General features: G+C 41.9%; 1 protein-coding gene across 1 annotated transcript in view; it reads left to right on the top strand.

The window, feature by feature from the left end:
- fam172a (family with sequence similarity 172 member A) overlaps nt 1-17,083 on the top strand; it is a 139,846-nt gene that overhangs the window by 4,145 nt on the left and 118,618 nt on the right. Inside the window, exons 4-6 of the mRNA XM_034117781.1 lie at nt 3,162-3,262; nt 13,144-13,209; nt 15,542-15,733. Of these exons, the coding sequence (XP_033973672.1) occupies nt 3,162-3,262; nt 13,144-13,209; nt 15,542-15,733 (359 nt within the window). The remainder of the gene's footprint in view (nt 1-3,161; nt 3,263-13,143; nt 13,210-15,541; nt 15,734-17,083) is intronic.

The following is a 17,083-nucleotide window of genomic DNA, read 5'->3' as shown; positions in this document are numbered from 1 at the left end:
TGGCTGAGTGGGGGACATGTTGTGTACTCTACGGCCCGTCAGTAACCTACTCAGCCTTGCCCTCCGCCTGACGGAGCATTTGCATAACCTCGCTGTGCCTAAGAACAGAGACACGGAGACTCACCCCCCGCCCGCCACTGTGCCAACACCCGCCACCCCCCTACCCCACCCTCAAGTCCCAGCTCAGTCTCCCATGGAGGGATGAACACATTCAGAGACTCTCCCTCAACCTCCTGTCTCCTCTGTTCTCCCTTCTCTCCCTCTTTCTGTCTCTCTATTTTTGCCCCTGCCCCGCAAAAAAACACCCCCACTTGAAACACAGCTTACCCCCACACACACACTTACACTACACACACCCATACCCATCAGCATGTTTAGTCAATTTCCACTCTGGCCTGTTTTTGAAGGATAGCATTTCACAGTAGCTCTGGCTCGCAGGCATTTCTATAGCTACACCCCGGCTACCTTTGCCCGAGACAGGTGGAACAAAAATGTTAATTTGACCATGTAATGATGTGAATACAGACTAGGCTGTGTACAATAGTTTGCAGGTATCTTAATCACTGAAGATGATGGCTTCATCTCGCTAGCCCCCCAGTTTTCCATTACTGGAAATCCAAGGTTATGTACACCTAATTAAGCGGCCAAATTGAGAACAGAATGCTAATTATGACAGAAAAGAGGAGAAAAGTTGAGAAAACGTTATTCCTCTGAGAGGATGTGTTGGGGGAGGCGATGGAGCTGATCACCCCCCTAGCACACACACACGCACTCACTTATTTTCTCCCTCCCTCCTTCACACACACACACACACACACACACACACACACACACACACACACACACACACACACACACACACACACACACACACACACACACACACACACACACACACACACACACACACACACACAGTAGGATTTCATTATAGCTCATCTCTTCCTTCTCTTAGGCAGTAGTGTTTAGATCATCACCCCAGCCATGAATTCTTAATAGATTTTCTTCAAGGTACTTTTTTTGCACACTGCTTCATCCTAACTTCTCACTCGTCTCCTTCTCTACCTCTCAGGCACATGTCTCCGTGTTAATGCAACATAATGACAAACCAAGATTCAGCATAACATGTTGTCTAACGACTCACCATGAACGCAAGTGCTGTAATACACAGTGTGTTAGCAATGCAAGATTTATCACATTGATAGAGAGGTGAAATTGGTGGCAATTTAGAAGGAGATGAAAAAGTGCTTATGCATTCTTTTATCCTCCACAGATATTGTATTTATTTCTACCTTAGATGGGTTTCTTCACGTTGAACGATAATTGAGAAAGTATGAGAGCCCCCTGGCTATTTGGGTTAAGTATGTGTACTTTTCAGTGGTTTAGCTCTTACAAATTCTGCAGTCATAAAGGTCAAAATTAAATTTAACACTGTTTAGTGTTTTATTGTGTTGTAGTGTCAACGGCAGGATCGATGGGCTCATTGCTAAGGTATAAATGTAGAGGTTCCACAGCCACACAAGGGTAATTGTTTATTAAGAAAAAAAAGCAGCACCATTCCTTACAGTCTTATGACGGTTTTATATCAAATAAAACCTGGATCGGTTGAAACCCCCTCATTTCTCCTGAATTATAATAAATCATTTAAACAGCGTCCCCAAAAATATTCAATTCTTGTGTACTGTTTTTGCGACACATAAGACAAAATCCAATCTGGCCCCTACACCCTCTGCCACCCTCTTCCACTCTGTTTGTGTGTTCATGTCCCCATATAAGATGCAATTCCAAACAAATTAGTAGAGTGGAAGTTGGTTAAAACACACAGCGAGTCTGTATCGAAGCTGTCCTCAGTAATTCTGCCTCTGTCACTGAAATTGCTGCGTACAAATCTGTCCATACATAAATGCACCAGTAAACTTTGCAAACTAAGACAGACAATTATTGTTGTCTTACAGAACTTTCACAACGTAAAGGCTTTTTAAATCAAATACACCCTTTTATAGTCTAGAAAACATTGGACGTATTTATTTGATTGTAAAGCATTGTATATTTACAGGGAATGTTTGCGAAAACAAGCAGCTCATCAACATCAGAGTTAAAATCAAGAAGTTTTCACCCAAAAAAATCCCACCAAAAGTTAATTTTTCTGCCGTAAAGACTGAGGTTTGCCCTAAGAGGAGAGCTTCGTTCAGCTGAGCCTAGTTGTGTGTGTGTGTGTGTGTGTGTGTGTGTGTGTGTGTGTTGTGTGTGTGTGTGTGTGTGTGTGTGTGTGTGTGTGTGTGTGTGTGTGTGTGTGTGTGTGTGTGTGTGTGTGTGTGTGTGTGTTGTGTGTGTGTGTGTGTGTGTGGTGTGTGTGTGTGTGTGTGTGTGTGTGGTGTGTGTGTGTGTGTGTGGTGTGTGGTGTGTGTGTGTGTGTGTGGTGTGTGTGTGTGTGTGTGTGTGTGTGTGTGTGTGTGTGTGGTGTGTGTGTGTGTGTGTGTGTGGTGTGTGTGTGTGTGATGTGTGTGTGTGTGTGTGTGTGTGTGTGTGTGTGGTGTGTGTGTGTGTGTGTGTGTGTGTGTGTGTGTGTGTGTGTGTGTGTGTGTGTGTGGAGATTGGCTGTTGCCCCAATTGCGTCCTCAAAGGAAGGAACAGTTGTTGTTGTGGCTAATGCATGCCAGGGTACCTTTCTCTTTCTGACGAAAACACACTAAGAACCTTTTTCACACCTTCTTAGGTCTTTGCTTTTAGAGATTTCAGGTAAAAAAGAAAGGGAATGGCATGTGGTGACTGGCCAACTGTAGAGAGAGACATTGACAAACTAAAAGAGGAAGTGGAGAGGCTTTAGATGATTGAAAAAGAGGAGAGAGGGAAAGAGAAGTTTTGCCATACCAGCTGTCCAGCACTGGCCTGCCAGACTACCCAGAAGGCCGTTGGAGTCGTGACTGGAAGAACGTTGCTGAATCCACAGGCCTTGGACCCGCCAGATGGGGGTGGTTGAGGTAGGAAGGTGAGGGAGAGGAAGCTTAAGGACCACCAGAGGAAAAAGGAGAGAGATAGAGAAAAAAGTTTGCAGGTTCAGTCAGATGTGGTAATCTATCCATTACTCGCACAAACACAAATAACGGTATCATCATAATTACAGATGTTTTAACCTTTTTCATTCTATCTTTTGCACACAGATGGCCAGCTCAGACATTTAAAAACCGGAGAGCCGTTTGTATTCAATGCCAGAGAGGATCTCCACCGCTGGAACCAGAAACGCTATGAAGCTCTTGGAGAGGTAACACAAATATTTTTTTCTTAAGCTTCAAATAAGACATCCAATGCTCAGCAGCTTTGGTCTCAGCTTCTGGGTCAGTTTTTGTCTGTCGTGTCCAGTTTTTCTCCACACCTTGTAAGATACACTTTATTACCGATTAAACAGTGTTTGTGTTGTGTTGTGAAACGGGTAAGAATTCCCTCTCTAATATCCCTATTTATTTTCCTGGGAAAGAACCCTCCCTTGAGCTAGTGTGCCGTTTGTGTGCGGAGCGAGCGTTGGGTTGAGTGAAAGAGAGAAAGGGGGCTGCCGACAGCGAACAGCTTTCAGGAGAAAGGAAGCAGCGCAGAATACATGCGATTCAGGGCTCACGGCAAGACTCGCTTTAGTAATCGATAAGCAGAATCTAAATATGAATGTTTTATTTACTTTTCCATTTTAACACGCCTATGTGTCATTAATTTCTGTTCTTGAGGTACTGTTGTTCTGTAGAAAACAAGTATAGTCTTTTGGCATTGACTTGGTATCAAGGTATTGGTTATTGTGCAAACAGGACTGGTCTGAATGGGACAGGAAAAACATGAACTCCTACAACTTTTTAAATCATGTCATCACATTTTTACGAAGTTCCCTAATGCTCTTGTGAAGTTTTGCTGTCGTAAAACCACATCACCATACAACCTAACATACACCAGTTCAACCCTAATTCACTCCCACAGTACCAGCACATGAAATATGCATTCAGATAATGAGACAAATGTTCTTTTGTAATCATTTTTTTTATTTGCATCCCCTGCTATGTTGCTTTTAATTGTGTGTGTTCTTTGAAGTTCAAAGCAAAGTGATAGACCCGTTTGTGGGATTACCTGGGTGTTTTTATTATTTTTAATGCAGGTATACAGTAGCTCCTTTGAGAGCCAGACTTCTGTGAACGCTTTTTTTCCCCCGTCTCTCTCTTCTTTTGCCTGCTCAGGCACTATCCACCAGCATCTTAAAAGGCTGTGGAAACAAACATTTGGTATCATCCAAGCTGAGGCCCTGAAAGAACAGACACACATTTAAACTAACTGAACTCAGGCATCGGAGGGGGGCAAAACATTTTGAGGAACTAAATAATCATCAAGCAGGATGTATGCTAATTTTATTCATCCTGCGAACGACAGAAGCATCTTCTTTAGAGAAGAAAACGGTGTCAATCAGTGTTTATGTGTAATGAGAACAGAGAGTGAATGAGTTGTGCTACAGATTTAACTGGCTCGAAAAAACCTGCATAAGCAGAATTATCTGTCTGTTGTTTTTAGGCCACATGTGATTCAAGACAATGAATATTGTACCTCTTTTTTTTTTACAGCTTTGCAAGTACAAATGCATTATTTTTGCTGGTAAGAAATATACCCCATTATAAATAGAAACAGCTGCTGAAATGTATGCATTCCGTTGTGAAGTGGGTTATATCGCGTAGTCAGCCCCTGTACGTTTAAGTTTAAGAACGTTTTTCACACAAGCATATCGGCATGCTTTCTTCTGCGTACGTCTGTACGACACATGCAGATGTATTTGTTTTTTGAAAGTTCTCCCTCTACTGTTGTTGGTCTTTCTAGTCTGTTCTATCATTCCTCTCCATTATTTCTGCCTCGAGTGAGTTTGACAGATGTCATGAGGGTAAATGTAAGTCTCAACCCTCTATTTATTTGTCGTATGCGCAACGATTACAGTGGAGCAGTTGTTGGCAATGAACATTTGTTCTCAACCTTCCTCCAACAATTTGTTTTGAAAATGTATAAAAGGAGAAAACACAACATTTAAAATCACAGTCTTCACAAAATGTTGAAGTAGTTAAAACAGGAATACAATATAACAATATACAATTAAATACAAAATAATTATAAGATAGAATATAGAACAAGCCATTCTGTAGACAGGCATGTTATGGGCAAACAGAATCCACAACACACCCACATGCCGTCCATCAACCTGCCACCTGAGACTGTCTGAAAACTAGCCACATTCAGCTTGAAAGCTGTGTGAGATGGCACAAGGACGCTCGCTCATGTGTTTGCCCCTGGCACTATGAATGGAAGGGCATCCTCATTGCCCCCGAATGTTCACTCTCCCTCCCTTTCACAACACTTGTTGGCTGCTTCCTGCTTTGCTCCAGTCGTCCAGACACTTCTCTCACCTGCTCTCTGATTAGCGGTTATTTATCGTTCCTTTTTCATACGTTTCCCGTCCTACAAAACTACAATACATTTAAGCAGGTTTCTTATACGATTACTGTAAACAATTGGGATGATGTCTTGGGACCACTCTTGGTAGCGGTTATCTACTTTGAACTGCCTTCTGCTACTCGACAACTTTAACACGAACCAAACAGAATTGATGTGCAGAGACGTGTCATAAATTGTTACTGTACATTGCCATACTCGAGACAAGGGCATTCATGCTGAAGTCTTTGAACTCCACGGCACTCTGAAAATGTCTTCTGTCGGGGAGTTGGCTCATCAGAGCTTATCTCAACGAGATTGAAATGGACAGCTATCTCTTAATGACACCATCACTTTCCCAACACAAAACCTGAGATACCTGAGAGGAAATACCTGTTGTTTTCTACCTGGGTATTATCTGGGTACTAATCCTAATGATATGTGGTAGACTGTAGGTCACGTAACTATAAGCCTCGGGCAACTAGTAGACAGTCAAAGGTCTCCATAAACACAGACCACTAGCACGCCTCACATTTATAAATGAGAAATATAGTGTATTATAAGAACAGTATGAATTATGGAATGGATCACGTCCAAAACACCTTTCTGATCTTCGTAACAAACAGTTAAGACCCTTCAGATCTTCTGAGGCATGGCTTACTGTCAAAACTACACAAAGGAAAGCAGCAATCAGTTTTTATGCACAATATATTTTTGTTTATATCTGTTACTCAAACTCCCAAAAAAAAACACAGTTCTTATAAAACAGGGTTTTATTTTGTTAAATTGAATTTAGGACTACTTATTTAGATCTTCAAATGCACTTTTGCTGCTTTAATGTTTACTTTTTGCTCCCTTTATATTATTTGATCTTATTTATACCTATTATTTTCTTTGTTTTAGTTCTTTAAAATCCTTTATATTGTCTTTTTCTCTGACTTCTTTTATATCTCGTCCTTCTGCCTTTATGTGTTATGTAAAGCTCTTTGAATGGCATTGTTTTGAAAGTTGCTCTGTCCATCTCTGCCACGTATATCTCCCCTCTCAGTGTCTTTTTTATCCTTAAGGACCTGTATTAGAGGACTCTGTGTGCGTGTGGGTTTGTGCGTCTGTGTACATGTGTGAGGGCTGGGGGGTGGCGGCTGTATTGTCAGACCCATCACAGCACCAGATGTCCAATTTGCACTTCAGCCTCGTCTGAATGGAGGAACGGAGAGAGAGAGAGAGGGAGAACGAGGATGTTGGTGTGATGGCCTCCAAGCAAAAGAAATACATGGGGACAACATTTGGATAGAGCACGAGAATCATTTATATTTTATTCAGAATTTCTTTTCATCTACTCAAAACCTTTTCTAAACTGGTCCCTTATATCAATGTCATGATGTTGAGAGATTTCTAGATGCTATTTTCACCAAGCCACACTGATCAACTATGGATAGCATGCCATATGTCAGCACCCTAATATGTAAGCCATTTTCTACTCGCATGGAATAAAAAATAAATAAAGCTTATAAAAATGTGCAAGGCCCTGATGCCATTAAATATAAACGCAGGAAAGGGTGAGGAGAAGAGCTTATGTTTTAAAAGTTGAACTTAAAGAGTCACTGTGATCGTGTTTAACACAGAATTGTACACAACAAATCTGGGAGAAATCAATATTGCAAAAGAAGGTCAGTAAAACAGAAAGTAGATTGAACATATTCAACAGTTTGAATGTACCATTTGAACAGTGTACTGACTCAGTGCTAACATACAGTCGGAGAATGAAGTACCATTACACCATAAGCTCTGGCATGAAAACCTTTGAAAGTCCTCAGGGAGCAGCTTATTATTAACTGTCTTAACTAAATTATTTCAAGGGAAAGGTAGCTTATTCCGGCTATATAGCCTTTTCTCCCTTTTTTCCTTTGGTCAGCCTTCACTAAAGCTTTTTTATGTCTCTCTGTGCAGTCTGAAGGTATGGCAGTAGCATAAGAAAGGACATTAGAGCAGGACAAATAAGGATCCTACAAGTCAAATATCCCTTTATGTTCCGAGTGCACTCCATAAAGAGTTTAAGCATCGACTTAGAACATATTTTTCTATGTTATTTCCATCTATCCCACTTGTAGTATCACTGTAGTTTAATGTATTCTTTACTCTGTTTTCTTATTCCTTTTGATTCTGTTTTGTCATATTCAAACTAAAACAATACACAAACGAAAAGCCGACAGACTGCTTGTGTAGTGATAGCGTTGATCTTTGGCTCCGACTGTTATCGTAATGGCCGTATTACAGCTGCATACAGCAGTGTGACGGCGATGCTCAGTGCAGCGGGGTCACCTCAGCCTGTGTAGGTGTCAGTTGGAGTCTAATTCCTGTGATTCGGTGATGAATCTCTCTGATAGAAGACAAGCATAGGGTCTGGCCCAGATGGAGCTCTATTAAGCCGTTAATAAATGAGGATTCTTCTCTGCTCTGCCTGCATCTGTGGAATGGAAGCCACTCACACATTTGTAAACTCACACATACACACACACACACAGTCAGAATATTATAATGAAGAAAAGCTAGCCAGATGGCTGAATTAGAAAGCCGTCTCTCTCTCTCTCTCTCCCCTTTCCTCTCTGCCTCTTCATCCCTCTTTCTCTCTGTCTGTTTCTTACCCTCTCTGCTGTCTCTCTGTTATCTTTTTTTTTCTCTTCCTGTCTCCCTGTCTCCACATTATGGATGCTGGGCGTTGTCATAGCAGTGACCAGCTGGCCAAGGTTTAAGGCCTTGCTGAAGTGCCCTTGAGCAAAACACTGAGGGAAAAATAAACATTTCTCTATTTATTTCTTTCTTTCTTTCATTATATTATAAATGAGTTTATGGTACTCTATGGTGACTTGTGTTATACCTCTACCATACCGTACGCATAAATTACAATATCATCTGCATACATTTGGATGTGAGTCCCCGGACAAACAATGTATGCAGTGAAACGTGCAGGATGTAATATTGTTGTGGAGAGTGTGTGGCCCGCTCTTTAATGATTGTATTCTTGTGGAGATTTAGCTGCAATACTGTCCATTAAGCTCAAATAATGTATTTATTCACATTGTTGCAACTTGGATGTAATAATCTACCTATGTCCTTGCAGCAGTTTTTGTGTACGTGCACGTCAAACTTCAGATTATTCCGTACAATGTTATATTCCTTTTCTTCACAGTTAAGCCCTTTTAGATAATCAATATGAACCAAAAAGAGATGAATTACATGTTCTACGTTTTGGAGGTCTTGAATCAACTTTGAAGAGTCCTGGTGCAGTCATGAAGTGATGCGTCAGGTGACAAGCCTCTGTACTGTAGTTAAAGCATCAAGAGGCCCCATACCATTCGTGGGCCATTTTGTTGGGTAGCTAATGGGCTCTCTCTAAAGAGTGACTATAAATGACAGCTGTCTGCCCGGATTCACTGACTGCCATCATGTCTCCATTCCCAAAACACTTAAACACTTCCCCTGCAGCTTCTACTGTGAGCATGAAGGAGGAAGCAGACACAGTCGGACAAAAATGGTTACAGGGAGTAGGTAAGGTGGATTAGAGTTGATGAAAGAGAAGAGAATTGGAGTTGGGGATGGGTTGTTAGAAAAAAATACAGGAGGCCTGATATTGCAGCGCTGGCATCTGTCGCTACCGCCGGCACCCAAGGTGGTATACAGTACTTTACTTTGAATTAGACCTCTGCCGGCTTCTCAGTTAACACCTGAGGAGGTCATTAGGATGCCATTAGGATGCGCAGTGCTGGGAGGTTGAGGGGGGGATGAGAGAGAGGGGATATCTACACTAAGTGTAAACAGTCTGTCTGTCAGTCTGATAACTTTCTCTTCCCCTGGAGAGCCCTCTCTCCTCTGACAGAAGAGTGACAGAGACCTCATGGGAATTACACTAGTCTCTCTCTCTCTCCCCCTCTCTTTGTTTCCTACACGGCCTGACAGATCACACATTCACAACAATAGGCTCTATTTTAATACCACTTTTGGTTGGTACACAAGGCTGACTTAAAATAAACAACCTTTCTATTGCCTCATGCTCTCTCTCATTTTCACAGTCTCTCTTTCCGAGTATGCTTTTTTCTTGTTGTTGCGCTGCATTGTTGGAGAGATTTTCTTCTTTTTCTTCTTCTCCTCTATTCTCTGGAGAAGAAGGAATGCTTTCCGGGGTGCAGTCAGTGATACGGCATGAACAGCTCTTTCAGTTTCATTATATAAACAGCTTTGATGCCTCTTCTTGCTCTCTGGTTTCTATAGCTAAGTGGCTTTTGGAGGGGGCTCTGGACTACAGAGTTAAGAGATATGTGTGTCTGTACATGAGTTTCTTGTGTATATGTTGCTGCTGTATGGAGTTTATTTGTGCACAGGGCTGACTCTAAGATAGTTTTATCAGATAAGGCATTTCATGCACCAATGAGCAGCCCAATTGTTCCAATTACAACTCAAACTAGCTGTTATTCAAACCGCTCAGTAGCTCTGACTGTGATCACTTAAAAATGTGTTTTTAAACTATTTCATGTTTATTTTCATTGATTGTATTTGTGATTACTAGCATTCATTTAGTCTTATAGAGTCTAAAATCCATCTCCATGCAACTTACGGTAACTCTGATAAACGTCAGGTCATGTTTTCCTCCCCTGTAACTGCATCAAGTCTTTTTGTCATACTCCTCACTATTTATTCCTCATCCCTTTTTGTCTTTTTCACTTCCTGTCCATTTTCTCTACTCCTTGCATTTGTTTTTCGTTAGTGCCTTGGAAAGATAATCACCCTATCGCCTTAGGTGCGCTCACTCAAACCAGGCATGACTGTTGTAATCAGTACAAGAACGCACACAACAAACACGCATTAACTGATACATACTGTATGCACACATAATATGGGAGGTCTCTCTGTAGTTTGAAAACATATCAACTTGCAGCCACAATTAAGCATTAACGGTTTGGCATGGTGTGTGAAGAAGAGTGAGGAAGAGATTGTTATGGGGATGACCAGAGGTTTGCGAGAAGTTGATGTCAAAGCCCACCTACTTGGAGGCCTTTCACAGAGGCCGTGCACTGTACTGTTCTCTCCCCATCCTCCCCTCCTTCACGCTCCCTCTCCTCTCAGCTGTTCACCGCAGTGGGAGCTGGCACACACTTCTGGCTCCTGGGGATTACTTCTCCATGTCTCCCTTCTTGTCTTTCTTCTTTCCTCCCACTGAGCCCTCCTTTAAGTCTCTTCCTTCCTCCCTGATCCCACTTTTCTTGCTTCATCGCCACAATGCTTCCTCTACACAAACAAACCACAGACACAGAGGTGACCTCAGCCGCAGAAGGTCTTTTTCAGACTCTCCCACCGCAGCTCTCACAGTTGTTCAGAATGTTTGCTGTTGTTCGAGGATACCTCATCACCTGGCTATCCTAGCAGACAATACATTTCAAATTGTATCTGTTTTTGCTTTTTTTTATTCGATATTGAAAGCTAACTTTGTATCTCTAGTCTAGAGAGTTTCGCAAAGGCTCTTTCTTGGCTTTTATCTCTCCTCTCCACTCTTTTTTTAACTACCCTCCATTTCCTTCCCTTCTCTTTGTGTCTTAATATTATTTTCCAAATCCACTCCTCACGCTTCTCCAATCGTCGTATGTAAGCCTCCTGCGGGCATTTCATTAAAGCACTAATAACACATTGGTAATTAGGTGACAAAGAGGCTTTTCTTAGTGTACTGATCAGCTGCTGAGACGTAGTCCTCAGAGGCCCACACAGAAGGGGGTGTGTGTGTGTGTGTGTGTGTGTGTGTGTGTGTGTGTGTGTGTGTGTGTGTGTGTGTGTGTGTGTGTGTGTGTGTGTGTGTGTGTGTGTGTGTGTGTGTGTGTGGTGTGTGTGTGTGTGTGTGTGTGTGTGTGTGTGTGTGTGTGTGTGTGTGTGTGTGTGTGTGTGTGTGTGTGTGTGTGTGTGTGTGTGTGTGTGTGTGTGTGTGTGTGTGTGTGTGTGTGTGTTTTTCTGCATTGTATGCCTCAGCTCTGAGTCTATCCCATTTAAAAAAAAAATAAAGTACAGTAGATCACTGGTATTGTTTCTTTTCAACACTTACTTTTGATGTTGTTTTCCCAGCTGCAGGTTTCAGGTATACAGATGACCACACAGCCTATATATAAACTTAGATATAAGATTTGTACGTATGATCTACAGTATCCATCGTTGAGAACAAATGCATTTACACCATTAAACTTTTCTTTCGACTTTTTCTCTCTTTTCTTGTTCCCTATTAGTCTCTCTGCTTATTCTATATCAGATGGTTTCCGAGCCACCTGAGGCACTGAACAAATAACGTATTGCAAATGACATTTCCTGTGAGGCTTATTGATGTCATTAAACACTAGCATACTGAGGCCCAGAATCATTTTAGTCTTCATCAGACTGCCTGACATTTTAGTGAATTAGCTGTTGGAGGTTTGGTTGGTTGGGGTGAGGTGGTGGTGTTTTAGCTCCTCCAGCATTTTTCCTCCTTCACAGGGTCAAATGGTGGAATCGATCGTCTCATTTGGCCTGTCTGCTGGCGTTTGATTGGCTGTCATAATATGTGTCTGGTGCATAATGTTATTCTTGCATGTTTTTCTGCTAGGGAGTTAATCAAGTTAGAATTGAGTTTCTTTCAAGAATAAAAAAGCATTGCAAGATTGTGATTATTGTGAGAATTAATATTTAACTTAAAAAACACACTAAATGCTTATGGTGAATGCTTTTAGTTTTTAATACATTTTTACAGTTATGTGATGATTTATATATTTTTTTATAATAAATCTGTTACAGCTACTGTTATAACTGATATGTGTTGGGGGTTTGATCGCATCAAAATCTAACCAAAATAGGACTTCATCACTAGAACAAGACAGCATGTTGGTCAGATCTCCTTGTGATCCATCCGCCCATCATTGTATTGTCATGACATGACCAGAACAAGGAGTCTATCATTTTACGTGTTTGTGAATCATCATCAGAGCGACAATAGATCCAACACAGCTCAGTGCCAGCAGCCGTGTGGCCTGTCATCTATTATCACCGCTCCTCTGTCTTCCTCTCACAAGTGATCAAAAATCGAATCCGTTCCACAAAGCACTTCTCTCTGTTCTAAACAGGATGTGGGGAGAAGAAAAGAAGGAAAGGAGAAATAAGGAAATGGAAAAGAAAGTTGTTAATGTCACTGAACCATGAAAGGCTTGGCCTGGGGTTGGAATGATTCGGTATACAAGGTTCTTTAGTGCTGTGGCTGCGGGGATAAACATAACTTACATCAGCCCTTCGCTTGTACAGGAGATTTCCTCTCCTGGCACTTACAACCTCAACACTCTAACTGCACTGTGATTCACACACACACATGCAGTACGATCGAGGCCCTTTCAAGTATCTCATACACACACACACACACACACACACACACACACACACACACACACACACACACACACACACACACACACACACACACACACACACACACACACACACACACACACACACACCAGAGGGCAAGGGGTTTCTATTCTGTTTGTAAGCATGACAGTGCTCGCTATTACTTGTTCACACATACATGCAGAGTTTAGTTGGCTTTTGTTGGATGGATTTGTATCAACAGCAATACTAATTGCATTAGTGTTTTGATCAATGTAATGTTTGATTGTGTGTTCTGTGTTATTTTCTCCCCAGATCATCACGCAGTATGTTTATGAGCTGTTGGAGAAAAAGTGCAACATGACCAAACAAATCCTTCCGGTAAGTACCGAGAGTGAAAAGAGGTATTTTCTTCTTTGATTTATGCCCTTGAAGATTAAAGGGAGTATTAAAAAGGAAAATTGACGTAAATGCTTAGGCTTCAGAGTGTGATTATGATATTGAGTGTCCTGTTTAAAAAAATTAAGAAAAGAGGATTGTGAGGCGTCAGCTCTCCTCATTCCCTATCAGTCTTTGTCTTTCTCTTTCTATCTCACTCAGTTTCTCTCTTTCCCCCTCTTTCTTTCCCCCCCTCCCCTGCCCACATCCTTTGTGCAAAAGTGTCTCCTCAACAAATTAACTGTATTGTGACGTGTCATTTCAAAGGCACAGAGGCGCAGCATGCTGATGTTTAATCTGTTTTGCATTCATTCGCGCTGAAGGGGACTTTCTACTCTGCCATCATGGAGTTATTCTTTGCCCAGCTCATCCAGGCTCAGAGCGCACACTTGATCCCTTTTATTTGTTGTTGGAAGCATGTTTGTCTCTTTACCCCTCCCTCGCTGTTCTTGTTATGTTCATAAAAGTTGTGATCATTTTTCAGGCTGTGTTTATAGGGATGTTAGGCAGCGCTGGTGTTTAGAAACATAGCAGAGTTAGCCCCGGCGCTAACAGTGTCCATAAATCACCAAGCCAGGGACTCAGCACCTTTCATTAGCCCCATACACTTTACTGGTTTATCTGCCTGGCCTATTTATCTCATTATTCCTGTGGAAAATGGCTCTGTTCTGTTTTTCTGCTGCCCACCCGCCTGCATGTATATGGTGTGTGTGTGTGTGTGTTTGTGTGTGTGTGGTGGGTCCGTCCACCTGCGTGGCATTGAACTTGTGACCGCAGATTTTAAGAAGATTAACCACAGCCAAGTATAGGGAGAGGGAATGAGGGAGCAAAAGAGAATAAAGGCTAAGATTTTCTCCCCCACTCGGCTCTCTTTGTCTGCTTGGATTAAGTTCTTGCAGCTGCCACCCATGGCTTTTATGGACAGTGTTTGTGTCCTTAGAGATTCTTCCAGGCATACTTGGGAGGGATGCAAAGGAGCATGGGATGTGGACGGAGCGCATGCATGCACATACACAACTCACTTACCTACTGAGCCTCTCTTTTAGTCCATATCACCTTCTGCTCACTGTTATTCGCACAAAAGCTGTTTCTAACGATGATTATTGATGAATAGTGTACTGATGCTGCAGTACAAATTCGTTTTTCGTTTATTACAAAAGCCATTATTCATAATCATTCTTTGAAGAAGCAGATAACACAATTTGATAGTCTTCTGCATTTGCTACGTTTGCATGGAAACAGAAAATATGTATTTTGATTGAGTAAAATGTTCAAAAGTCTATGAAATCATATTAAAGGGCCCATGTCATGGCCATTTCCACTGATCATAATTCCATTGTTGAGGTATACTAGAATAGATTTATATTGTGCAATTTTCCAAACTCACATTGGTTTCTCATACAGCATCTCTGTAAACTACGTGTATTCACTGAATTTCACTATCTGCCTTTAACGGCTCGTTGTAGCTCCCAAAGCTCCAGCCCCCACCCTCCCTGTGAGCACAGTGTGCTCTGATTGGTCGGGACGTTGTGAATCGCGCTGAGCTCCGTGGAGGTGTTGTTTCCTTGTTAGCGATACACAGCCAAACACAGCCAAACTCATCCTGAGCACACACAAACTCACATCCGAAGTAAAAACAATAAGTGTGGCTTGATATTGAGTAAGAAAAAGGTTGATAAACGCTGTGAGAATGGGTCTGCAGAGAGAATTTCGCCGCGATCCCAACTGTCTGTTATCAGCCTGCAGCCAGGGAGGAGAAATCAGCAGAGCTGCCTGCTCCCTGCACACAGATGTGTGTGTGAGGAATTCCGTGGATTGGTCAATTTGGACCAATCAGCGGAGGCTTAACGTAACGGCTCCGCGGACGTAACGTAACGGCTCCACGGATTGGTCCATTTCGTTCCGGGTACGGCTTGACATCATGCCGTACCCGGAACGAAATGGAAGAATCAAATGGACAATGACGTATCTCGAACGAGGCGTTTTGGGGAGGTATTTTCTGTGTTAGAGTTTTACTCGCTACAGGGTGTACTTTGAGGGTTTGTGACTCTGCACACCGTTTACATGCAGAAAAACCTTCATAACACACAAGGGGACGGGTAATAACCGGAAAAGCATGACATGGGCCTTTTAAAACATTTTGAGTACATACTGTAAACTAGATAAACACCATTGAAGAAGTATTCATTTTTTCTCATAAGCGATTTTTGGGTTTTACTACAATAGCAATGTCACTTACTGACACACACAACATGTGTTTTTCCTGAATGTTTAGGGAGAACGTACGGATGATGAACCCACCAGTTTTATCTACCTGAGCCCTGATGCCTTGTCCAACCCTTCGAAGCTGCTGGTGCTGATCCAGGGCAGTGGCGTGGTGCGTGCCGGTCAGTGGGCCCGTAGACTCATCATCAACCAGGACCTGGATTCAGGGACCCAGATCCCCTTCATCACCAGAGCCATGGAGGTAGGGGACACAACAAAAGAAGTTGAAGCTATTCTGTTGGTTGTTTTGAACTTGTTTTCTGGTCTTTTGATCCAAGAGAGCACACTAAGGACACTGCATTTATGATGTGAAAAAAACTATTTATTGTGCTGCTAGTTCCAAATACTTAATTTAATCTATAATTTTAACTTTTCTTGTTGTTGTAGTAATATTAGTAGTAGTAGTTGCTACCAACAATACGTCAGTGCTTAGCCGAAACCAAACGTTTAAAAAGCAGTAATCTTTTGTTGCTCTGTGCTTTCGTAGCTCAGACTCTGTTCTGCAGCGACTCATTTCAGTTCATTTTAGAATTAACACAAGTGTGGAGTGGAAATGAAACCTCTCCATGGTTTATACAAGACATAATATGATCTTTAAAAATGTTGCACTCAACATCGCCTTGTTTTCGATCAAGTATACATTTATTCAAAGATGCAAACAAAGAATGATACTCTTGAATAATACAATTGTGCAGTCCTCAACTCATAAGCGAGTCTTATATTGTTCTTGTTAGTGAAATGAAGCATATTCTCCAACTTGATTATCATTATACAAGAAAATGCATTCTCATGATGCATGAATCCTATTTAGTCCTGTGTATTCATGTGTAACTGAGCTGAGAGAGAGAAGATATAATGTAATGTATTTACTTTTCCTACCATATGATCAGACGCATGTTTGTCAGCAAGCTCGAGGTCGCTGTGCCTTTCTTATTATTTTTCACCCCATCTCTGTGCTCATTTGTCAGCCTGGCCACAACTACCTGTGTAATGTCATCGTCCTCCTGTTCAAATTGACTTAGGGGGGGGATCCTGCTCTCCCTCTCCTCTTGTTCCCTCGTTTGGTCAATCTGAATGCCATAAAGACTTTCACTGCTGTGTAAAGCTTGCTCCTGCTGTGTACAACAACAGGAGAGGTTTGGGCTGTGTGTGTGCCCATGTGTGCAAAAGAATCATTCGGCTACCCAGAGACTGTCTTTGATTTACAGTTACCCTGGCTGGTATTACAGTTGGAGAAGGGTTGTGCTGCCGAAAGCCAAAGTGACAGCTTAGATATAGAGAACACTGTGTAGTGCGAGTGTTGCTCATTCATCATAGTAAACAAGAAATTCTGTTCCTACTCCCTGACAAATCATCATCCAGGCATTAACCACACACAGGCCTGGTACTCTGAGTCTGCACTGGAAAGACAGGCACGGTCAATTCATGCTGTCTGCATCGATTACAGGCATGATTGTAGTTTATTATGTCATACTATGAAATTTGGGTGGATGTAGTTTTGAAGCGCATTGTAAAGGAGTTACAGCTTCTACATGAAAAAGTTAAGGTTTTA

This window comes from Trematomus bernacchii, unplaced genomic scaffold (genome assembly GCF_902827165.1).
Source record: "Trematomus bernacchii unplaced genomic scaffold, fTreBer1.1, whole genome shotgun sequence".
NCBI classification, from domain to species: Eukaryota; Metazoa; Chordata; class Actinopteri; order Perciformes; family Nototheniidae; genus Trematomus; species Trematomus bernacchii.
The sequence above is the reverse complement of the archived record's forward strand: the minus strand, read 5'-3'. Positions and strand labels throughout refer to the sequence as shown.